This window comes from Harpia harpyja, chromosome 2, assembly GCF_026419915.1.
Source record: "Harpia harpyja isolate bHarHar1 chromosome 2, bHarHar1 primary haplotype, whole genome shotgun sequence".
Taxonomy (NCBI): domain Eukaryota; kingdom Metazoa; phylum Chordata; class Aves; order Accipitriformes; family Accipitridae; genus Harpia; species Harpia harpyja.
The window spans coordinates 59,265,317-59,290,747 of record NC_068941.1 but is presented as its reverse complement, the minus strand read 5'-3'; the positions used below and the strand labels follow the sequence as shown (position 1 = coordinate 59,290,747).

At 44.9% G+C, this 25,431-nt stretch overlaps 1 protein-coding gene across 1 annotated transcript in view; it reads right to left on the bottom strand.

The window, feature by feature from the left end:
* The window catches only part of KDR (kinase insert domain receptor), a 33,096-nt gene extending 11,531 nt beyond the window's left edge, over positions 1-21,565 (bottom strand). The window contains exons 1-21 of the mRNA XM_052780048.1: positions 21,364-21,565; positions 19,956-20,046; positions 19,242-19,438; positions 17,952-18,076; positions 17,458-17,626; positions 16,070-16,209; positions 15,707-15,875; positions 14,154-14,265; positions 13,897-14,060; positions 12,932-13,088; positions 11,721-11,841; positions 11,011-11,119; positions 9,925-10,269; positions 8,858-9,004; positions 8,573-8,704; positions 6,787-6,893; positions 6,251-6,386; positions 5,875-5,979; positions 4,546-4,659; positions 3,247-3,335; positions 1,364-1,520 (exon numbers count right to left, since the gene is read on the bottom strand). Coding sequence (XP_052636008.1) covers positions 1,364-1,520; positions 3,247-3,335; positions 4,546-4,659; positions 5,875-5,979; positions 6,251-6,386; positions 6,787-6,893; positions 8,573-8,704; positions 8,858-9,004; positions 9,925-10,269; positions 11,011-11,119; positions 11,721-11,841; positions 12,932-13,088; positions 13,897-14,060; positions 14,154-14,265; positions 15,707-15,875; positions 16,070-16,209; positions 17,458-17,626; positions 17,952-18,076; positions 19,242-19,438; positions 19,956-20,046; positions 21,364-21,415 — 2,938 coding nt within the window. The 5' untranslated portion in view covers positions 21,416-21,565. The remainder of the gene's footprint in view (positions 1-1,363; positions 1,521-3,246; positions 3,336-4,545; positions 4,660-5,874; positions 5,980-6,250; positions 6,387-6,786; positions 6,894-8,572; positions 8,705-8,857; positions 9,005-9,924; positions 10,270-11,010; positions 11,120-11,720; positions 11,842-12,931; positions 13,089-13,896; positions 14,061-14,153; positions 14,266-15,706; positions 15,876-16,069; positions 16,210-17,457; positions 17,627-17,951; positions 18,077-19,241; positions 19,439-19,955; positions 20,047-21,363) is intronic.
* Between the last annotated feature and the right edge of the window lie 3,866 nt (positions 21,566-25,431).

Here is a 25,431-nt window from a genome sequence, read left to right as displayed (position 1 = left end):
CTGTATAATTATCAGTAACAACCCATTCTACACCAAACTAGTCCCGTGTAAAATAAATTTTGAGATGATGGGTTATACCCCAGGACTCCTTGCTTATTTCCAGAGTTCCCACCAGTGGAAAGATTTGCAAAACAATTCCAAAAGAAAAACAACCAAAACTCAGCTCACAAGTTCCTAGGACAGGAAAGCCTTGCTGTGGTTTCAGCAGATGAATTTGGAAACCAAAGAGAGGGAGGCCCCACCTAGTCCTTACGGTGGAAGAATATGCCATGGGGATAAAGACTTCAATTTGGCAAAAAAAGCCCTGCTAATTTAGGGTAGAAGAAGCCTAACCTCATTCTCTAGTGACCTGGAGGAATAATGTATTCAAGTATCCAACAAAGATACAGAGGCATTTAGTTCCTGCTGAAATAAACAACTCGATGACTTTGCCCAGCTCTTGATTTTAAGACGAAATTGAAGAACTACAACACTGGTGGCTAAAACCCTCATCTCAAGGCCTGCTTTAGGTCTACATACTCCTTACAACATCCCAGCTCAGAGGGTCAGTGGTTATACCAGGGAGGTCTGAAAAGGACCAAAATGGTGTGGAAATGCATAAAGTGCATGCCTGACATTACCTATTAGGATTGCATTGAAACCACAAGATCATCCTCCCTGTTAACATACTGATGTTTTTCTTTGCATTAAATGATTTTCAGTAGAAGTCGAGGTACACACACAGTTTTGCTATGGCCTCCCTTGTGACCAGTCTGATCCTACCGCTTGCTGAAATTAGTGGTTTTTGAAATATGTTGGCAGCGCTGAGCACTTTGTGCTGTCTCTGCCAAAGGAGAACATGGCAAATGTATCAGTGAAACTGCTGCAGAGAGTATGTATATCCAGGGGAGGCTTTAAATGAGTGGATAGTTCAGGTTTCCTGTTCCTGACAGACCACCTGCGCAGTGGGAAGGCAAATCAACCTCTCTGCTAATAAGCAGTGAAGCAGATGGCATTTCATGATATTTAACTTCTGGGTAAACATTGAGGAAATTCAGTTAGCATCCTGGCGTATCCCTCTTTGCACTGCCTTTGGAATTGGTGCTCTGCGATTTTCTCTGAAGACACTAGGATGTTAAATAGATGGATCCCCAAAAGGCAGTGCACTAAAAATGCATCCTTTTCAGACAGGACAGTACCTGGGATTGGGGCTTCGGGACTTCGGATGCTGGACTAGATAATGCATAGCTCGGGAACTTTGGTGATCCAGGAAATACCCCACACACAGCTTTGAGGGAGCTTTGGAAATCACACAGTCCCCAGTGTCCCTCATCAGCCCCCACCCATGACAGCTGTTCCAACACCAGGAGAAGATATATCCTACCATCCTCCTCTTCCACATCACTTAGGGACCGCTCCTCCACAAAGCCAGAGCTTGCTGAGCTCTGGCTGCTCGTGATGCTGTCCAACCGTCGCTTCAGGTCTGCAGAGACGTCACCAATATAGTTCTCCTTCCCCTGCCGAAACCTGGCACTTTTGGTCTAGAAATGTGAGGGGAAGGTGGCAGAAATCAGAAGCAGAAAGCATGCCAGAAGCTTCCTCGGGAGAGGCAATGATGGTCCCCATGGTCTGTGCCACAGGCACCACTGAAGGCAAGGAGGGCAGCACAGCACTGGCATGATCGGCCACTCTGCTCCAACCTGGCTGTGGTTGGGGCACCAGGCTGGCGCGTTGACAGCGCTGGCAAACCCCAACCCATGGCCACGCAGGCTCACCAGCTCGAGCACCCTCTGCTGCTCCACAGCACGGCTTTAGTCTGCTCCTGCATCCTCCCAGCTGCCCCCCAGGAACATCTCCACATGCTGGGGAATAAATAAATGCATGCTGACGGGCTGGCCTTCTCAGCCCTTGGTGCCCACCACTTGTGAAGCACGCATGGATGCTGCCAAACCCCCTCTCATACACTTGAGCCTCTCCGTACTGCTACAGCTTTACCTCCCGCTGCTGCAAAGGCCCTTCTGCTAAACCTCTACCTCGGCCAAAACCCTGGCAGCCCTCAAAATCTGATTTATTTCCTTCTTCCCCTAAGCCACCAAATGCGTTTAGGGAAGATGCCAGCCCCACAGGCTTCCTCCACGTTTCCATTTTCTTCTGCTTTGGTTTGGTGACTTTTCTCCCCTGGCAGGGCTGTTTTTTTCCATTGCCAATTCCCATCCCCACCGCTTGTGTAAGCAAGGGTCAGCACCCTCGTGAAACCCTGCCTCTTCCTTCAAGGCCTCTCAGATATTTGTTTATCCTTTTTACCTCACAAGAGGATGCAGTGAGTTGCCTTTGCCAATATAAAATAGTAAACAATGACTCCAAGGATAAAGAAAAATAACCCCCTGGAGAACCAACAAGCAGTTTGAAGAAGCTCTGATCTAAACACAGCAGCTGCAGGAAGACTCAGGTCTACCAGTGTGGCACAGCAGAGCCCAGGGGCCTCTCTCTCGGCTGTGGGTGAAAAAGGGTAGGGTCCTGAGCATGATGCTCAGCACTGGGTACATGCAATCATGCTCTTCATCCAGCAATCTGACCCTCGGAGGGGATGGATCCTCCCAACCCTCTCCAGAAATCAGACCTTCTCTCAGAGGCATCCAGAAATGAGTTTGAAAATGCCAGCCTCCATCCTCCCTCTCCTTTCAAACTGGGGTGCAAAGAGAGGGTGCTGTGATGGAGCTCCCCTTGGCAAAGGACTTGGGAGGTGAAAAGCTGAACATAAACTCATGAGATACATCAATTATACAAAATGATTAACAGAAAGAAAATTTATAACCTAGTTCAGCAATGAGCCAAGGGGATAGTGGAAAGGATCATCACATGATAGAAGATACCTACGGATATCTGATGGATATACACACTAAGCAGGGAGTGCAGTTATTTAAGGTGGTCTGGAGCTTAACTAAGAAAGGAAAAAATTCAGGCTGATAATCAGAAAAAAACTTCCTGACAGATATGGCCAAGTGTAGAACAATCTGCCAAGGGAAATAGTGGAAGCCCAGTTCCTTTGCACATTTTAAGCTAACAATAACAAAATAAGTACATTGCAGGGGCCAGGGGAAAGACTAGATGACCTCTGATGTCTTTGCTATCTCTCATTCCCATGAGAAGTACTAGATATTCAGTGTCCCCAAGGATTGCCACTTCAGTCTGCACTAGAAACAGAAACATTGTGTGTGGAAAAACCCCACCAAATCAAACATTATACTGTTAACCTTGACTCCTTACCTTGTATGGGACAAATTCACTCCTCTTGCTCCGAAGGTAAGCTGACAGATTTCCAAACTTGCAATATTCCACGATCACCATGAGTGGGCCTGTACAACACATAAAGCAATTCTTTAGAAAGACCATTTATATCCCACCTTATCTCACAGCAACAGTTTGTGGCTAGAAATACATACATTTCAAAAAGCATTCTACTACCCAGAAGTTTTTAAAAATACCAGTAATAAAAAAAAAATCTAATCAAAGCAGGGAAATGATTCCTTTTCTGCTGTATAAGGAAGGAAAAGAAAGCACATACTTTTGAAAATCACAGGCCTAATTTCATATGTGAAAATGTATAGTGGTGTGCTTATACTTAAAGTGCCAGTAACTGCCGATGCTAACTGACATTGTAAGGATGCGACATACACATTTGAATGAACTTCAGTGCAATTAACACACATGATTATCCATGCATTTTTGTGCAGGCAGTTCAAGTCCTAAAAAACTTAAAACAGGAATCTTGGTTTCAGACATAGATGCTTTAATGTACAGTCCAAATGTGGTATTTCATGCTCAAATTGCTTCATATAGGCATATGCTACAACGATAAATTTCCATCCTAGGTTCCAGATACTGGCCATCTCTATTTTATTATGGAATAAACAAGGAAAGAAATATTTATGGATTATGTTTCCCTCAACTACTGCACTTCTGTCATGGAACTTTACAAATTAAATTCTGATCCCACAGTAAGACAGCAAGTCAGCTTCCCTGAAAAATTATTACTGAGTTACTTTACACTGAATTTCTTCTAAATTAGCGTGCAGTTTCATTTGTTAAATGAAACATCTGTCCCCTATTATAAAATAAAATACGTTCATCCACCAGAGCTGGACTCCAAATTGCAATCTCCCCTCCTACACACACACAGAGGTACCCACAGTCCATCCAAAGCCAGGGAGGGAAGTCACAACTTGCAGTTGCACTGTAGCCTCTGACAAGAAGACCAACTTTTAAAATCTGGTACTAGGCTCAGACCCAAAGTCTGTTACATATGGTGTGTCCACTATAAAAGTGGATCCGAGGGACAGAAAAGCAAAGTGATAGAACAACTAACAGATGGAGCTGGATGTGGAACTCAGGGCTTCTGAGCCCTTATTCCGCCTCTGGACCTGCTCACTCCTATCAGAATTATTTTTTTAAAAAAGAAGACTATTTCTTCCAACCCTTAGTTTTGAAACTCAATTTTCTAGGCAGAAGAAATGGCAGAAATAGGGTTTTCATTAGCACCTTCCTGCCCACTGAGAAGTTACTCACCTCCTGGCTTTGTGCAGGCTCCAAGTAAATTGACAACGTTGAGATGATGGCCAATATGAATGAGGATCTTCAGCTCTGACATAAGTGCTCTGTGCTCACTGTGGGTTGCACCCTCTGCAGAGGTAAAACAACACAGATCAGGAGCATCACAGACAGAAAGTTTTTCCCCTCCTCTGTGTTCTCTTCTGTTATTTTTCCAGCCCATCTAGTGCGAAGTCTTGTTGGTTGGTAGCCTGGGTCGGCTATGCTGCAGGACACTGATGAAAGCTAGGCACGTGCATGACAGGGTTGGTTTTGCTCTGCTTTTAAACATTTTCTGAAGTTTGCCAAGGGCAGTACATCAGAAAAGGGACAGAAACAATCCAGATTAGCAAACATCTTTTTCCTACAGACCTTCTGAGCAGTTTGTACTCTGCCGTTTGACCCTCCCAGCCAAGAAGAGCTAGAAACATTGTCCCATAGCCATTGCTGTGGTCCATGCTAAGGGTCCAATGGGTCCACGGACTGGGGGACTGGGCCGAACATGCCTGACCCTGCAGCCTCACCAAAAGCCTGGAGACGTGGCTGGTCTCCTCATCCCGCAGGGACAGAAGGGCAAGAGAAAACAGCTGAAGCAGTGGGGAGAGAGGGGCAGAGGAGGCAGCTCTCTGCAGGCTGCCTGAGCACTGGGAAGCTGGAAGGACAGAGCTTTCCAATTTTTATTGCCATTACTGCACGCTCATCCCATTGCAACAAATCTGCCTACGCTTGCGACTGCTCACACTGCACTGTCAGAAATCCCTTGGCTTTCCCACACTTCCTCCAGTACAGCACAGGGTGGGATACAGCCCCCAGCTGCTGGCAGCCCCATTTTGCTGCCCAGCTATGTCCTCTTCAGGAACAATGTGTCTGGGAACCGCAGCTTTCAACTTTTCTGTGGTGAATGCAAGGCACTATAACATGATTTAAAGTGAGGAGAAAGCTGTTCAAAACTAAAACTCATTTTGGAGCGTGTCTAAGCCATTGTCTGAGACTTGCAGAAAGCTCCCCACCAGGCTGCATAAGGCAAAAATGGACAAGTGCAAATTGCTTGCAGGAGCAAGTTTGTATTCTGAACCTGAGTAGATCTATAAAGCAATGGCTAAGAAACCATAGTCGCATTGCTCCAGTTATCCATGAGGGAAAGGCATGTACTTTCCCTAATCATTGCTTCATAACACCTAACTGTTAAGCTAAACTTGTATACACCATTGGTATGAACATTTTGATTTTTTTCTATCTACTGGTTATAGTACTGGCGATTATCCCTATATTGTGTATTCAAGGTGAAGTTTTAGTCATCATTTTTACCTTTAAGCATTTTGACTGCCACTGTTTTGCAGGTAGCAGTTTTGTCGATCCCAAATGCGTCCGCTTCTATGACCTGGCCAAAAGCTCCACGGCCAAGAGGTTTACCTTGAAGTGAGAAGATGAACATACTCCAATTTATTTGCCTGGCACAGTGGGCAAAAGATGCAGAATAAACAGCAACTCTAAACTGAGTTTGTGTATCAGAAATTAACAGAGGGCTGATAATGGGGAGAGGATGCATTATATTCTATGGGACCACTGAGCCCACCTGGGGGTCCTGCATCAGGGCAGCCCCATGGCAAGCCAGGACCTGAAACATCCCCCAGCACAGGGCTGGCTGCAGTATCACTAAACGGCTTGTGCAATGAAGACGCACCTAGCTTTAGCCGGTCTCTGGGAAACTCCCACTTGCTGGCATCATACGGGAGCCGTTCACAGTGCTCGTCTATAGGGACTTCATCAGGATCCATGATGATAGACAAGTAGCCAGTCTTCATGTCCCCTCCATTGGCCTGGAAAATGGTATTAGTTGTAGTTGCACAGATTTTTTTTCTGGCAATGTGCAGGCAAAGTGCCATTTTCTCACTTTGTAGTGTTTCACTAGTTCCCAGAAATACCAGGCTACCATTTCCCTACACCATGTCATCATGAGTGTGATCATCATTAATTACTTGCACTTTTTTTTAATAAACAAAACCAGCTGAAACATTTTTTTCTCTTGCAAGGGCCTGTTCAATTAAAAACAAATTTCTGTGCCCCCGGTTCCAGGCAAGAATGTTACGGCACGGAGAGAAAAAATGTGTCTGTTGATTTAAGAACAATGGGAAGAAACAACACAAAAGGCCTCAAGTCAGCTCTCATTTGTCATGCAAGACCAGTGCTGATAGGACAGTACAAGAATTTTTTCATTACCCGCTTAACAGTCCGGAGGATGATTACAAGAAGCAACCAGAAGAACATGGCAATCACTGCAGTGCCAACAAGGATAATGAGCTCCAGATTTGTTTTCTCTTCAGCGCCTGGGAAGAAATAAATGAATATCTGAGTGATAGTTGGAAGCGTATTGGTTTTGTTCATTCATTAAAGTACATAATGGAGGTCCTTGTTCTGAAGGTTCGTTTTAAAAGTGCAACATGGAGCAAAGAAATGAAAGCAAAACAAAACAAAAAGCTTGGGTTTTTATGTTGGAATATTACGTTTAGTTTCATGCTGCTTTACACACCACCCGATTTCTTAGCATCAGCTTTGTTCCAAGGACAGTATCTGGACCTTTGGCAAATATAAAAACATAAAATCTCACATTTTAAAAAGAAATCATTGTTTTAAAATACTCAAAATGAATGACTCTTTCTCCAGAAACTGGAAAAAACCCATCACATAGTAAATAAAGTGCTGTAAGAATGACCCAGAGAACAATCTCTCTCTTGTCTCTTTAAATGCTTCAGCTGGGGCACAAAAACCCACGGTTCTACAAGAACACATGAAAATAAGGTCTTATTTACAGCATCCCTTTTCCAGTAAAATAGTCTCCAGCAGATACCTACCACTTGAACATCTACTAATGCGCAGGAGCAGCTCTTTTCTTCAGCTCCCATTTGCCACATCGTGCTCATCTATTTCATCCTTTGCACCATACAGATTTTCCTACACAGTAGCACACTCCATTGCATGACCCCAGTGAGCTGCACTATAAATTTCTTGGAGTGAAACAGTATGTCCTACACAGATTTTCAACTTTTACAGACATGCCCCGGCCATATTTACCACATCAGCTGAAATCTACATTGATGTCAGCTGCAGACAATTTCCACCCCATGTAAACATATTGCCCAACATCTTAATATCCTAATGGGACCTATAAGAATAACAGGATACTGCTTTAATTACCTTAATGGAACAACGGAATGGACAATCACCCTGACTTATAAGACAGAGGTTTGTGAAGGATTCAGTGACTAAATTTTGCAAATGTACTAATATCAAGGGTAATGAGCTTTTAGTTCGAGGCTTCTCCTTGCAGCTCTTGGTGGAAAGTCCATCATGGTTCCAGCTACTTAGACTGGAGACTAACCTCTTGTTAGGATTTATTGCTTATCATTGTGAATTTCATTTCAGTGTGCCACAATAGGACTGCAACAAGTAAGAGACGGGTCTCAGAAATGCTCGTTTCAGAGCTTGGTGGACTAAGGCTGGAGTCCCCTAACCCAAACCCGCTACCTGTTCCTATCACTGAAATGGGACAGCAATCACAACAGACTGCACGAAGGCTTCACTCTGTTTTTCTTAGATGCTGTGACAGCAATGACGTAGTTTAAAAAGTTAAAACTGTTAAAAAACATAGTATGACAATTATATTACCAAGACAATAGAGATGCCCCAGGATTTCTGTGGGTTTAGGCAGGCTCTGTTGTATAGGTTTGCATGTAATATAGACTGGCAGAATTTTCTTTGCGACTGTAAGATAGATTCAGCTTTTCTTGAAAAGCACTAAACAACATTGTGGAGAAGAAAGCATCAGCCTCAACAGCTGGGATTACGATGGCTGTGACAGCACCCAATTTGAGCTTGATAGGAATGGTCATGACTTTTCACAAATCTCATGGTGTATTTTCAGCTCTCCAATCAGGATAGCCAGTAGATTTTCCTTTTAGTGATTATAAAGATTTCATGCACAATCTGGAAAGAAGCTAACACTAACCTTCCACTGAAAAAAAAGCCACTGCTTTTCTGCATCCAAGGACGTTGCAGGCAAGGCAGGTGTATAGCCCTCCATCTTCTTTCCTCACTCGACGTATGGTGAGTGTTTTGTTTCCATCTTTCAAAACAATTCCTGGAAAAAATCGTGATTCTTAGTTCTACTGCTTTTATGCCGCTTTGTGTTAGAAATTCAAAATGAAACTTTTCATAGTGAAAATCAGCAGTGAGTCCCATAAAAGAAAGCACTTAATTGATAGAAAATTCATAGCAAAGGAGCAATCCTCACCTGAATCTTCAACAAGGGTTTCGTTATTTTTAAACCACATGATGTTTGGAGGCGGAATGCCATTCGCTGTGCATGACACTTCTATGGTTTCACCAATGTTTGTTGTTTGATTTTCCAGATTTCCTACAAGTGTGGGTGCCATGGGCTCTGTTGGTTTGAAAATACAGCAAAATTACTGACCATTAGAGAAAACATCCATTTTTGCAGTAATACCACTTGATGACACTCTACACGCTTGGCCCAGTAGCAACGTCTCAAATCCTTTTATAACACCAACAGCCACAGTGTTCATATAAAGATCATAGTTAAACTTCCACATGACATGAAAAAATGACAATAGCCAAGAAAATTTTAACACTATTGATGTAATCTGCTTTAGGTGGTTTAATTTGTAACTGTTTAGGCTGCTGAGGGAAGAGGGAATAGGTGAGAAATTGCTTCCCTCACGTTTCTATTTCCAGGGTCATTACAAGAAGTTTGATAGTGCTGGTCCATCCATTCAGGACAGTCCATGAACATGCATAGGTATTATCCTGAATCTGCCTAATCAGCCTAGACATCTAGGTCCCAAAGCAAAGTCGTCACTATTTGTGTGAAAAAGCTGATTGATTATCAGCTTGCATTGCTTGTGCCTGAATACCAGCATAACAGTTTTAAATTATAGACACGACTTCAAACTCAAGAGTCAGTGACACAAACCAGTAGCATTAATGCTATGAATACACACATGCTTATACAGCTAGAGGGAAAAATGTGTTTTGAAAAGTAAAACTGAGAAGTTATTGAGCTAAACATATGCCATTATTTGTGCAAAAGCCAAACTCATCTCCTTGCACAGCACAGTGGCTCGGTCAGTGTTTCCTCACTGGTACTGATGAAATAGTAAATCCCCGCTGCCCAGACAAGCCCCAGACCTGCATGTTATAACAAATGGTCTAAATCTATTTAACAAACTGAGTGCACCATTAAGCCAACAGATGCAGGGCCTGAAGATACCAAAACCTGACACTACTGCAGTTATTTTCATACACAACCACACATTTTGGTTCACAGTAAGAGATCTGTACCTTGAACAGTGAGATGCTTCACCAGGCAGTGCTGTGTTTTAGCCTTTTTGTCCTGAGCAATGCAAACATAGTCCCCTCCATCCTGGAGGGAGATGTTACGGAGGATGAGCTCTAGGGTGACATTTTCACCATTGGTATTTGAAACTGTCGCATTCAGCTTCTGGAGAGCGTTGAGGTTCTTGCAAACAGGCATGGGCAGCCCTCCAAAGGGAGTCTGCGAAGCATGAGCACTGAGTTTGTACCATGACAGCTTCTCAAAGGTGAATTTGTCTGCTGTGCATTGCAAGGACATGTTATCCTTCTCTGTGAGTTGATTCCGAGGCTGGAGGTTAATTTCAAGACCCCCTGCAAGTTAAAAAAATAAAAGAAATTCCTATTAGGTTGCACATTTTGTTGCCAACATTAACTTGAAAAAGCCATTTTACAAATATAGCCTTATCCTTATCTTACCCAGTTGTAAATAAGGACACAAAACACTGAAAAAAATCAATCAACCCATCAATCATCTAAAGAGTACAATCTCATTAAAAGCAATACATTTAAAATTGATCAAAGGAATGTATACAGGAATGTAATGAATACAGTTCCTCTTCTTGCAGAAACTTACAGCCACCTAAGATGATTCTTAGCATTATCTTATAGTACATTTTTAGATTTGGATTCAAATAATCTTTCAGCATGTGAATATGGGGACTGATTTTCAAGAAGACAGAAGCTGTTTGCCACTGGTTTTGAAAGCGTTCATCTCAGCTTTTACAGTACATCTTTACTCATTTTGTGACGCTACCATAATTTCTCTGCAGCTCTTTTAAGTGACTGCAAAAGCCCAACAGCAATCACTCTCAGGACAACAGTGCCCATTTTGCATTGTTTTCACAGGACTGCCACTCCACTGATGCCAGCAGAACTAATCCCTTGGCTGAAGTTAGGTGGCGACTTTCAAGGCTGCCTTAGGTAAATCTAAAATCCTAAAGGATTAAAGGATTTTATAAAGGACAGGAATCGGACAACGGCATTGAAGCACCTATCATCAATGAAACAGATGAAATAATGTTAACATGACTGTCCTCAAAAGGGTATACTTACTGGTCACGTGAAAGGAGATAACTCTCTCACTTGACCCAGCTCTGTTTGTAGCCATACATCTATACAAAGCAGATACATTCGCTGCTTGAATCACAAGGGTGCTCACAGTCTACAAAAGAACAAACAAGCAATTTCATACCATGTCAGTGTTAAAGTACATATGTGAGCCTGACCACCCCAACAGCTCAGCAAAGTGCTCTGCAGATATCTGCACAACGAAAAATCCCTCCAAAGCACAAATCCATGGCACAGTGGGAGCACAGTCCCCTCCTGACATTTACATTTTTGTCCTTAAGTGTGTAACAATCAGGGAAAAGAAAAGAAAAAGCAGCCTGCCAGAAGGCAGACTTTAGTACGTGTTAATAAATGCTGCATCCACAACTTTTTCTGCTCTTCAGTCTCTTCAGCTTCTCCCTATTACAGTTAATTGGCAAGATTAACTCACCTAACTTCAGACTGCTAAAAGGTAAGCATTGAAATCTAAGTTATGTTCCTCAATGCAGACTCACTTTGGGTCAGTGTCTAAAGGACTTCAAAGTGTGTATCTCTGCCTATTGGCTTCAGTAGGAGCTTGCACGACTAGCTGAGAGTAGATCCCCAAGTTTAATGATAGGTGAAAAGAGTCTCATCTCTAGTGATATATTTCCAGATACGTGGACTGCAGAACAGGGCTAATCATCCCCAACCAACAGAAAAGAAGATCTGCTCACCTTTGTTTTCCCAGCAATAGTAACAACTCGGTGCTTAATTTCAACCTGATTCCCACCCTTTCTCTCTGAGATCACTTTCCATTTCCTGCATGCATACGGATTGGCTCCTGAGCGAACTTTCCTGAGATATAAGTAGAGACATACACATTAGATAAGATGAATATTCGCCCTTCAAGAGAGTGGTTTTGTGTTCTCTTTGTAATATGCAGATATTTGTCTGTAAATCAGATGCATCACCGGCCACAGCCTGCATCTGGGAAGGAAGAGTATGATTCTGGAAACATTTCTGTTAAACTGCGCTCTATAACCTTCAGAGACCTTTGTGCTCCGTAAAATAAGGAACCCCCAAGCTTAAAGGTGAATTTCCTAATTAATCTGCCTGTGTCAGCTCAATCAGGATGCTTGGAGGGAAGCAGCTATTCTGGGAACAAACCTCCATTCATAAATGGATGATTCAAGTTAATTTAGTTCAAAGGAAGACAGAGAGACATAGAAATCACTGAACTCCCTACAAGAATTTCTTGAGGACAGTAGCCATTGTGTAGGAAGCAACCAGGCACCAAAGGAAGAAACTAGTGGAAATCATTTTAAAAACAACAACAGGAAAGAAGAATGCTGGTTTTTTTTCTGGCTTTTTTTTTTTTTTAAAAGGAAATCTGGGCTTATGGCAGGCCCAGATAAGGGAAGCTGCGTGAATCTCAGTCAGGCACTCTCTCTATCATTCCCCAACATCAATCACTGCACTTCCTCCGAGATACACTTTCACACAGATAAAGAGCACCGTCACACTCAGCACTTGAGCGTAAGAAAAAAAAACACCACAAGGATCTGTAATTAGCATAAACAGCAAATTTCCTCTGTTTGGGATGGAGTTTTGGGCGTGCAGCCCATAGGCAGATCTGAGCGGAGGGCACACAGATAGCTGCATTTGAAACCCTGCACAAGTCAAGATGCCCTTCAAGAAAGCATGACAGCAACAGGCAGCTCCTCACTGTGGGTGGCCCTTGCCTCTGCCGACAACAATGACGTTGGCAGAGCCTGCCTGCAACAATCTGCCTATTAAGTACAACAGTCTTTTCTTCTTTGGCCATTGGGTTCGCACTCGGTAACAAGCCTAGACAAGGGATGCACCCAAAAAAACCTCAACCCAACCCAAACATCCCTCAAGAGCTACGTAAGCCGCAGAAGATGGCAAAGGGCTTAGCACTCACTGGGGGCTGAAGGTGCACTCCTCCTCCAGCTGCCAGTGCCAGAGGACGGCGGTGGGCGGCGGGACGGCGTAGACAGTGCAGGTGAGCACCTGCGTCGAGCCATACTTGTAGGAGTCGACGGGCGCCAGCAGCGCGTTCTCACCGATCTGGGGGGGGACTGGAGGAGAGAGGAGCGGGTTACACCTCCCGCTAACGGCTCCACCACGTGCACGCGTTAGACCCACGGCAACTAATTCACGCCATGCCCCACATCCGAGTGCAACGCAGAGCATCTCCAAGGACACGTTGGGAAGAGGTGAACCTGCCCAACACCTTAGGATCAAGCCCTCAAGATGCAATGCTTAGGATCTCCTATAAAATCTCCCCTCATTATCCCCCAGTTTAAAATGCAGCCCTCAGACTCCCACCACCGTGCCCAACCATTAAATGCATATTATTCCCCAGCCCTGATCCCACTGCATGTAGCCTAGCTACCCTTTCCAAGACCTGCTGTCTTCAAAGCATGGAGGCTAGGCTGTTTCCTGGGGAGCAGAGAGGAGGAGGAGGAGGAGGAGGAGGAGGGTTGCACAGGGCAGGGCAGAAGAGGAGGGACAGCCTGCGTGGGGCAGGAAGGATGGGCGAGGCTGGAGGGGGCCAGGATGGAGTGGGGTGGGGGGGGACTCCGGCAGCACGGCCAGCAAGGAGGGCAGGAAAAGAGCAGGACGCAGAGGCAAAGAAATAATATACAGAAAACAAAAAAAACCACACACAAAGTAGCATCACAACAACAACACCAGGAGCCTGCAGCCTCTCGAGCCTGGGGACATCGGCCACCTCTGCCCTCCCAGGGCTCAGTTTCAAGTGCTCTCCTCCCAGCCACCACCCCCACTTAAATCTTCATAGCTCTGGGATGAATTTAATCCTAAGAACGGTAATACGCCACATCCACGTGTGAAAGAAAGGTACCCTTTTGGTACGCCACTTACCATTCACAAGCACGGTAAACGTATGTCTCTTCTGCATCTTGTTAGTAGGGTTTGTAAGGACAACAGTGTAATTCCCGGCATCCTTTTCAGTTGCTTCAGTGATCACTAATGTGTAGCCAAGCTTAACTGTATGATTTGCATTGATGGCTTTTCCATTTTTATACCTGAAGAAAATATAGAGCACTTTGAATACTTTAGAGGTTTAACTTGACTAAGAATAGCTCTGTTTTTCAAACACGTTATGTCCCGATTCTCACCATTTCACCTCTGGTGGAGGATATCCTTTAAACTTGATGGGAATTTTGACTGTGTCACCTAGCCTTGTTTCAACTGCATTCTCCATTCTCTCCAGATGAATAAAAGGACTTTCTGCAAAAAAAAAATTAAACTAGATGGTCTTTCCACATGCACAAAAGTGTAAGTGCTCTTGATTTGGGTTCGCACTTAACAGCAGATGACAAGTAGGGGCCAGTGACAGGATGCCACTGGTAAAGCACAGTTGGCTCCAAACTGGGCTCTGGAGAGATGGACCCACCATGAAAACCCAGTCCTTTCCCTTGCACAGAGGAACAGACCAGTTCCCCCACCGAGGACCTCTGGAAAGCAGAGACAAGACTCAGCTCTCAGGATGGTGTGCCAACTGCCAACCTAGTGTCAGACCTGTGTGTGTATATGTATATATAGATATACATATATCATTTATATATATATGATATACATATGATATATGCATATCATAAAACTGGCTCAATCTACTCATTCCAGGAAACAATAGTATTCAAAACTACAATGTGATAAAGTTAGATACTTTCAGCCTCTTCTCAAGTATGTATTTGAACCATTGCAGTCACAGAATACTTTGAAATAATTTACATTACTTGTTTTAAGTTATAAACTTGCATTCAGACTAAGATAGCAATTAGCCTTTTGACTAAGATTCAGGATGGTATGGACTTAATATCTGGTACATCTACTACGGCACATGATCTTGTTTTGGCTTTTGAAGAGAAATAGAAAAAACCCAGGAGAAAACTGAGTCTATCTTGAATCACTGCCACATAATAAGTTTGACTGTTAAAAAAAAAAAAAAGCCATTAATATTCTCGCCCATGAAATCACACCTCGGGAAAACCAGTCTCCTTCAAAATATAAAACCCTTTGTCTGACTCAGTTATCAAAAATGGGCCAGTCTCACGCAGGTAATTTTTTTCTAGAAGTAAGCCAGTGGAGCTGCTGGGTCTGTGCCCAAGAGGGGCTTAAGAAAAGGCTGTAGGACGTGGCCTTGTATTTATCTATGCACTTAGCCAAAGTTGTTTCCTTTGCATCATTTCTGTATAACCCAAACTCCATTTGATTAATCTATTCATAATGTAAAAGCTGCAAGTTCTATTTTCCTAGCTTCATTCATGCTGATCCATGACTCTTGTCCTGCAGAGCCACCAGAATCTAGCCTAAGTTCACCTGGAGTGAGAACAGGCAACCCTTATACAAAGTCATTTACACAAATTCAGCTTTACAGGACTTCAAGGAGGTCATCACAGAAGAGGACCAGAGGCTTACCTCAGTTTATTTTACTGCCCATTTTCCTATGGGATTCTACAGCTTTCAGTAACATACAACATCCTTTAAAATCTTATCATTAGTTAAACTTGTGGTATAAAAATAATCCTATAGTAGGTGCAAGAGAAATACTGTAGCTGCAGTTTGGTTCATTTCTGTCATTTGATTCATCGTCAAGATACCTTCTGTGTCCCAGTAATCAATCCCAAATCTGAAGCAACCAACAAAACTGAAGTAGAAGATGCCGTACCATGGATAATGAAGTAACTGCTGTTTTTCATGTTCATACGACCACTGGATGCTGCGCAAGTATATCGACCTCTGTCACTTAAGGACACACTGTCAATGGTAAGAGTGCTTACAAACTTCTTTACTTCTCCTGCAGTAGTTTTTAAATCCCTTATGGTGGCACGTTTTTCCTGTAACAGATAAAAGACAGAGGTATTTGGGAATTGTATCGCTATTTCTCTTGTCATCCTCTGCACACCTGTATACACTAGCAATTTCTTTGTGCATTATCATCTGCTTTGTCAATATTATAAAGGGGGAGCGACATTACACCTTAATCAAATTTTGTTGTGATGTTGGTGCCTCTAAGTTATTACGGATTTACCTTGATGGAAGGGTAGTCCCATTTAAAATCAATTCCTACATTCAGCTCCGTCCTTACAGTGCAATTGAGAACAAGTTTTTCTCCCACTGCCAACTCTACTTGGTAGTGTGGGTTCATCGTCAGGTCATAAATTCGGTATCCTAAAGAACGACAAAGGCACACAAAAAACATGGGGGTAAGAAGAGGTTTCTTTACAGCACTCAGCACCAAATTTCCCAGGTGAATTCACCAAAACTCCCACCAAAATCTTGGCTACAAAGAGGCCCCTCGATGCCCCAGTGCAGCACGATGACGGGCGTACAAAGGAGCCTGGAGGGCAGGGATGTGCCTGCCCTGAGCACTTCCCATTTGAGAGCTGCATCAGACAGCAGCGCGGCGGGATGTATGCATTTGATCAGAGCCCCCCCGGCGGTGGGAGCAGGCAGAAGATGGTGACCCACACAGTTCCTCTGCCTTAGACACTTTCTTCTTACCCTTGTGAGACCTGAAACTAAAGGAGATATATCCCCCTCCCCAGCAGTAAGCGGGAACTTTATTAATAACAGTCTGGCATTGGCAAAATTATCCAAAGTTTACGTTGTGCAATAAAATATTTAAAATATTCCAAAACAGAATATTCTGAATGCAGAAACTCTGCAGAAATTCTGAATTTGCTCCAAATCAGAGTGAGGACTCATGAATTTGGTGGAGAAGCAAGAGCCTGCTGTGCAGAGAAAAGGGTGGAGGGCTGCTACACCTTCCTGCCGAGCAAGGAGAGACTGCCTTGGTGCTGTCTGGCCACTTGAAGTGGTCACTGTGTCCTCAGCCAAAAGAAAAATAGCTGCAGTTTCAGCTCAGGCTTGAGCCTCCACAGAATCATCATGTTATTTCTGGGTTTTGATGAACAGCTGACAAAATATACTGGGAGAGCATAAGCCCCTGTGAGAGTCAGGACATACGTCTGAAGGAGACAAGACAACCTAGCTCCTAGTGCGACCTGCAGATCCCCCATTCCCTTGGTAACCCCTCAGAGCAATTCCTTTCCATCTGCTGCTGATGGATGCCTGCCTCTAGTTCCCTTCAGCTATGAATTGGATCCTGGATAAGTGAATAAAGTACAGAATAGAGTGATTTTAGGAAAAAGGCTTGCATTGTCAGGAAAAGAAAATAAAATTCCTGGCATCTATGTAAAACACTAAAAATAGGAGCACTTATCCCAATGATGAACCAGTAAGAACACAATACATTGCATTTAAAAGAAAAGCAATATATATCACAACATTCATTTTGCATTAGCTGCATTGTCAGTATTGAATAACCTAGAGTCCAACCAAATGTAATTGGTTCAGTATGTTGTAGCGAGCAAAATAACATTGGCTAGAGAGAAAAAAAAAAAACCTTTGGCTTACCTACAACTGCAACTATGTATATCACAGACTGGTAGCTTTCATCATCTATTTTAGCTTCACAGAAGACCATGCCTGCATAGTTGATTAAATGACTGGGTATAGTGAAGCCTTTTTTATTATTCCACGAAATTGATTTACCGTCAGGAACAAATATCTTTTCTGGATATTTCTGTTTGAAATATTGATAAAATACATAGTCAGATTTCAAAAATCAAACAACCCTGCATTTTCAAGTCCAACATTTTCCATAACCGCAGGGTCCCTGTTTTAAGGTCCTAGCTCAAGCAATCTCCCTTTCATAGGCAATCACTCCACACTTTGAGAGCGCAGGATCATGGATGAATACAGTTACAGCACTCACCTTGTAATCACAGGCTGTAAAATTTCCAAGGATGGAAAGAAGTTTTTAAGAAATGTATTTATACTTCAAGCAATGTATTTATGTCACAGTGATTTCAACTAACTCTTAAAAAAATAATGGGCTTTTTCCTTACCGCGTGTAGAGATACATTGAGATTTGATACGGTTCCAAGGCACGGCACTACCACAGTTTTATTCTTAGTGATGTATACAATGCCAAGCTGATCACTAACTGAAGTCACAAATGGAGATCTGTAATCTAGAAGAATATTCAGTTGGTAAATGGATATTATTTGTCATGGGATTATGGAGGAAACTTTTCCAATTTTGTTCTTTCCCTGTCTATTTCTTCTCAAACCAGTTTTATTCTTTTCTATGTGGTGAAACACTTAAGCGATGAGACTAAACAGGGGGTACATATTTTGACAGACATCCCCCCCCAGCTTTACAATATCAATATTCTCAAAACAGTTACAAGCAGCAGTGCGCACTTTGGAGAATATCTTCCTGCCACTGCAGTCTTTGTGCAGACAAAAATCTGATTTACCCTAGTGTGGCTTTCCTTGCGTAAGTATTACTGGAAATATCAGTTAAAGGTAGTGACATGCTACGTTGGCTCCCCAAAGGCAGCATCCTTTTCAAAGTCAGACCAAAAAAAAAAAGTAAGTTCATGATCTTATAAAACAAGCTAACCCATGTACATAATAACATCTCATTTTTCAAGACGGTAACTATAAGTTAACAATAAAAAGGAAAGAGGGCGCATAAGAAAACGAGTATGACGCCACCAGTGCAAAAAGGCAGATACCTCAAAGAATGCGCTTACTTAAGCTGAGCGTATAACTAGAGGCTTTGCAGTGTCTGTGATGCTCAGCTGTGCTGCTACCAACACAAGTGACAGCCTGAGTTTGAAAGCTTAGTTTTTACAGCCTAAACAGATTTTACCATCACAGTCAGCAAGTGTATGGAAGTTTATATTTTGGGGTTGGGTTTTTTTGAATGGTATCAAATAGTACAAATTGTAAAAGGGATTGGATCTGTCGTTTTTAATAAATATACATCTCTGTAATCTTCCCTTGTACGAAACTCCTGCTGAGGTCAGTAATAGCTCTGCATTCATGACCACAGGATCAGAGCGCAGTGGAGATAGGTATGCTAAGTTCTGGGTGGTGGCGAATACCAGACCAAGTACTACATACGGCAGGTCAGTTCAAAATTACAGGTACAAAGGCTTTTCTGTTGATGGCAGCTAGCATACTGGCAGGTAATTACTTAACATGAAAACAAGAAAAATAACAGTTTCACAGGATCAAAAATTCTAGGATTAATAAATTTTAATGTCAAAATCATTTTGAGATAGTTGATATCCCTTTTTTCTCTTGAGGCTAGGGGAAGAGCCACCTAAGGGCTGCATGAGCACTTACCTTGAACGTAGACATAAATGGTTGTAGCTGCCTGGTTGTCCCTGTAAAGGCACCTGTAATCCCCTGTGTCATTGCCGATGACTTTGAGGAGAGTAAGTGTCTTGCAGTAGGGGCCATCGCTGCAGTCTGTCACAGAGATACGCTTCTCAGCACTGCTCTGGTTGCTTGGCCAGGACCACTCCAGAGGTCTCTGACCACTGGGAAAGCAAAAGTTAGAGAAGCATGAGCATATGATGAGTGCCAGTACTGATGCTAATGTCACAAACCCCAGCCCTACTAGTCTCTACAGCTATGGAGAGGAATGGGCTTCATCCCGTCTCATGGAGCATCAAGCCACATAGGATAAGTTCATGTAAATTGTCCTATTGTTAATACCTATAAGGAAGCTACTTGAGATTTATGTTCTGCTGAATCTAAGTGACACAGCACCCAGAAGGGAGCAAGCGTCAAGAGCATGGCTCACCAGCAGGCTCCACGAGGACCCCGCTGATGCTTCCTCCTCCCAGCCGCCCTGTGCTCCCCAGCTCTCCCTTGCTGCAACCCTCTAAGATCATTTCGAAAGTCCGTCAGGGAAAAGAGAGGCGGGAGGCACAAAGGGAGTGGAGAGTAACAGGAGTGATGATGGGAGAGAGATCAAATCACCTGTGATTCTGTACAAAAACTCACTACATAAATTATCCCCATCAAAATCATGCTGGACAGATTTGCCCTTACCTGCAGGTAATATTTAGAGTGTCATTTGCAGTTATTGTGAGGACATCTTTTTGGATGCTAAGGGTTGGCTGATCCAGAGAATTAAATAAACCTGCGAAAACATGTATAAAAACCTTCAGATCGACCCAATAAACAAAGTAAATGCTACTCAGTCAGAAAAGCATTATATATGGGAATGTGCAGCATGTTTTAAGCGGACACTTTCACATCACCTACTCAGCAGTGAAGGGTAAATAATGACTTTTCACACATCCCAGAAAGTTCAAATACTCTGTCATAACAGGAAGCAAAGGCAGATGGTCAGGAGCTAGCTGCAGAGCACTACAATTCAGGCAGCCAGGGTGGAGTTCCTGTTTTCTTGCATTGCCAACTTCAAGGTCTAACAAGAGGATGTGGGACATTGAAACGAAGTGAACCTTCATCTGATGATCTCACTCCCTGGGGAAAGGGATTACTAACTTTTCTTATAATAAATTGAGTATACTTACGTTCTTCGAGACTGCTGATCAATGAATTATGTGAAGAAACTATTTCACAGTTTGTCACAAATTTGAGATCCCATGAGTTTATTTTACCCCATGATTTTCTAAGGTTGCGTCTTGCGTTCTAAGCAGTTAGGCAAAAATCTATTACTACCAGATCGTATTCGTGCATGGGCTTTCATCATGCCCACCCCGAGCCACCCGCGCCTGCGAGGGCTGCAATCTGGGTGCCAGTGCTCGCTCTGAGGCAACAGCCCAGCTTGCGCAACATTTGCGAGTACCGCAGGGAGAGATTTTCCGTCCACCCTGGCTGCTCCCATCACTGTCAGGAATCCCGCCTCACCGGGGTGAGCCAGCAGCCCCAACCAGGACAGCTCGGCCAGCTACGACGGGCGACAAGAAAGTGCGGCCAGACCGGGACCTTCCCTATTTCCCTAGTATTTCCCCATGCTTTGATCCCTGGCATCCCCAGCAGGTTCTTCGCTGATGACGGGTTTCCCGCATTTGGCTCCAGGGACATTTTGCTCTTGGAAACAACGGCTGATGCTAGAGCCAAGCGAGCAGGACACTATGCCATGGCAGGCAGCCCTCTCCGACGGGCCAGCTCCGGCCCGCCGGACAGCAGAGGGCAGGAGGATGGGAGAGGAGAGGACAGGAGGACGGGACAGGAGAGGACAGGGGAAGAGAGAAGAGGAAAGGAGAGGACAGCAAGCCCGCAGCGCTGGGTGCCCCGTCCCCCCCCAGGGCTCGCACTGCCTCACCCGGTCTACCAGCCCCGGCCACCCCAAGGGAAACCCGCACCCGCGCCGCTCCCGGCACCCGATCGTCCCCGCGCCCCCTCTCCTCGGGGCCCCGCGGGGCTGCCGGACCCCGGCGGCTCCCCGACAGGCCGGACCCGGGGCACCCGGGGCTCCCCGAGGGCTTACCGGGAGCCAGGCACAGCAGGACCGCCAGCAGCCGCGCCGCACCGACCTCCATCCCGCGGCCGCCGGGCGCTGCGGGGCGCGAAGCGAGCCCTCTGCCCGACGGCGCCGTCGGGCCGGCAGCCGAGCCGAGCCGAGCCGAGCCGAGCCGAGCCGGGCCGAGCCGAGCCGGGCCGAGCCGAGCCGAGCCGAGCCGAGCCGAGCCGAGCCGAGCCGAGCCGAGCCGAGCCGCGCCGCACCGCGCCGCACGGCGGGGATGCGGGACCCCAGCGAGCAGCACCGCCCCTCTTGTGCCCGGGGGCGGTGCTTGTGGCCGCGACCCCGCCCCCCGCCGCCGTGGCCCCGCCCCCCGCCCCCGCCCCAGGTCCCCGCGGCGGAGCCCGCCGGGGATGCTCTGGTTTGGAGGGGGTCCCCGGGGGCTCTCCTCCCTGCTCGGTGGCAGGAGGGCCTCAGGCAGAGCAATTCAACGTCGCCTGGCCCTTCATCGTGCGTTTCTGGGGTTTCTTAAAATCCCCTCAACAGAAATAACCCCAAAGACCAACCCTATGGGGCACACGCAGTGAGATGCAGCCATCTTCCTGCTGGCAGCCACTTCATCCAACCGGGTTTGAAGTGTTTGGCAGTATCAGTGATGAGTTCACAACATGGGAGTCCCCGAATCATGTAGCGTGTACCCCCCCCTCAGCCTAACTGGCCATATCACGTCTAATGGGATCCAACAGGTGCCTACCCTTCCCACACCCAACAGCCCCATCCCACCCTCTGCTGGATGCTACCCGGTGGCAGTAATCGTTCCCCTCTCACACCAAAGGCTTGATTTTTTTCCAAAAATGACACCCCCCCCCCTCAACTGGAACTATACCTTTTAATCAAAATTATTAACCAGTGACTGTTGAAAGAGAAGTTTGTGAGGTAGTAGTTTGGGAAAAATAAACACATGGTTATTAATGCTTTACCCATACACATAACCATAAAGCCTCTGGGGGAAATATATACATCAGTGTAGATAGATACATAGATAAATAGGTAGATAATCAGGTAGATGGAAGCACACAGCTATGTACATAACTATGCATGCATATACATGTATGTACTGCTACATGCTACCTTTTTCTCTTTGCCTGCAAATCTGCATGTGAGCTTGTCCACAAATGACTAAGTTAATGAAGCAGTGTTTTTATTTTGCACGCTATGCAATTCCAGCTGTTTTACTGTACTGGGGGATGAGTGTAATTTCCTTTGAAATTACACCCCTGTTGCTCACAGAAAGATACAGGGAGTGGGAGAAGCCAGATTTCTATACTGATTTTTCCCAGAGATCCAATAAAATCCATGAGAAGTCAAAGAAGACTCATGTGGTTCAAGAGGGACCAAGCCAGCACTGTGGAAATAAAATGTGTTCTTGCTATTCTTATGAGCTCTTAAACCAGAAAATTGGTAGCCCTCATTAATATTCCCACCTCCATCGTACTGCAGGCCAGGTCATTGGTATTTCTAAGTGATTTTGGGAACTCTGGCAGTGATTATTACTAAACAACTGATCCTTGCTGAGACTAGGCTGCACATAGGGTTTATGTGGTAGTGATAAATGCCTAGTGAGAACCAAGGGTACCTACTGCTAAAGAGCCAGTTTTGATAACTCTGTTTTTGGTGATGGTGGTTTTGTTGGGTTTGACTACAAAGAGAAAAATTTTGATAGGGGATGGATGACCTGCAAGAACTGTTTGCCTCCAAAGCAGTTTAGCTAGCCAAGAAAGCAAATGAAATTATAAGGGTAAGTTGAAAAATATTCACATGAAATTATTACAGCATCCATAGAACACAGTAAAATCACTGGCAGATCACTTTAGTGCTTTCTGCGTTCCTACACGAGCTTCCAAAAATGCAATCTGAAGAAAATATGCCACAATATTGATTTTAACAAGGGTCTTTTCTGAAATTTAGTCAGATGATGTGCAACTAGAGCTTACTGCAATACCACTTAGGCTCTCTTTTCATGCACAGTCATCGCTATTAAGTGAGTGGTTTGGAGGGGGGTGGTTGGTTTCATTGTTGAAAATTATTTTGGTGCCTGAGCTTTAAGGGAACAAATACCCACTGTTTGCCCTAAGCATATCTAAGCAAAGATAGATGAATGCTAGCCCTCCCCAAGCCCTTTGGTGTTTGCCATGTCCCCTGCCTCCTTCTCCCCTGCAGTGTCCTGAGGAAGGGAAGGGAAGGGAATGGAAGGGAAGGGAAGGAAAGGAGGGGGGCTGACCCTTCAAACGCACAAACCTCCTGGCCAGTCAGTGCACACATCGAACTGTGCAGCCAGCAGCGAGGAACTTGCTCATTGTGAATGTTGGGCATCCACAGGGAAGTGCACATTTCAAAAGCACAAAGTGTTTTTATCTCCCTGAGTGATCCCAGTGAGATCTCAGTCTTTACACTGTGCTTCCTAAATGGAACACAATCCTTCAGTACTTTGCCTGGCTGTCAGTATAATCTTGTTAACTAGAGTAATGCTTCAGGACCTGCTGCTTCACTGTATGAATTGCCATCCCTATAGTACCAGGGACATTTGTGATACCCGTGAGCAAAGTAGAAGATAACTTCTTTACACTCCAGATACTTGAATGGGGCCCCGACTCTGTAAACATTTTAGCACAAGTATAGCTTTACTCTGGAGAGTCATTCTACAGATGCAGGGCTTTGCATCTGAATCAAATTACTTATATACATGGTGTTGGTGGGACTAATCATCTAGTAAGATCAAGTAAAAACTATAGCCAAAAATCATTGGAAATGGTAGGTGTCTGGGGAAAGTGAGAGCTAGAAAAGATGTGAGGTGACTTTCCCGACAAAGGATGTATGGTATCATATGTGCTTTGCTACAATGATTTTTTCTATTTTGAGCTTTGATGGGGCTTTCTCAAGTGGATTGTCACTGAAAGATGCCATGGGGAACCTCTGAGAAAAAAAATCAACCTGAGCACAGAAGAAAGACAGTCACCTAAAGTTCAAGTGACAGATTCATCTAAATACACTGCTACTGTGATAGCTATGGGACAACAGATGTCTGGTTACAAAACCAAACCCCCAGTGATTCAAGTGATGGCAGCTTTCTTATCCAGCCTTTTAGGCTGTAATCTCTGCACAGCCTTTGTGTCATCCTTGAGACTTGTAGGGTATCTGCCATAGCCCAGCTTCCAACGGAGACTATCAGTGCTGAACCAAGGGGAGGTAGTGAGAGAAGCCAAATATATTAATGTTGATGAGTGAGTACAGGGTGGGATTTCCTTCCTCCCCAGAGACAGTTTCAATCTGGGAAACTTCCTGGGATCCCGAAAACAACATGTAATGGCTTCTAAAGCTACCCCACCCTCTGTCTCAGCACCCTCACCTGCCTTAAATGGCAGCCAATCCTCCCAAGACATTTCAAATCTGGCTTAGTTCAGAAAAGCCTGCTCCTGCCTTGGCCAGACAATTCCGGTAAAGAAACCGGGGGCTGGAAGGAGCTCCATGAATGTTCAGCCCTCCTGCCACACTGAGCAGTTCTCAGCCCAGTGTGGGACCGGACCTGAAGGTTTGCAGGAGACCTGGTAGCCGACAGACGGGATGCAATCAGACCATGTGCATCCCTCTGTGTTTCATCAGATCGATTCCCTGCTCACACAGCATCTCCCAGAGCCCCTCGGAGAACAGGTCCCATCCTGAAATCAGTGTGTTCCCAGTCTTGGGGTTATTTTCCTCCTTCCCTGCAGCCTCTTTCTGCCACAGTCCCCGTGCAGGGGAAACTCTGAGTCCACGGACAGTCCCTGGGAACAGTCTGTGTGATGGGATGGGGGCACGAAGTCTTGCCTTGGCCAAACAGCGCCAGCAAGCTTTTGTTTATGCATCTGCTCCTCTGGTCACCAAAAGCTCATTAAAAACAAGACAGAAAGAAGCAGCAGAGGAACCGGACAACCCCCCTCCCCTCTCCTCCCTGACCTGTCACGACTCCCCCAGGCTCGCTGGCTCTGTCAGCACCTCCCAGGCAGCCCGGACGAGAAGTCCGGCCAGAGCAACTGCGTCCTCAGGAGCAGCCAGGCT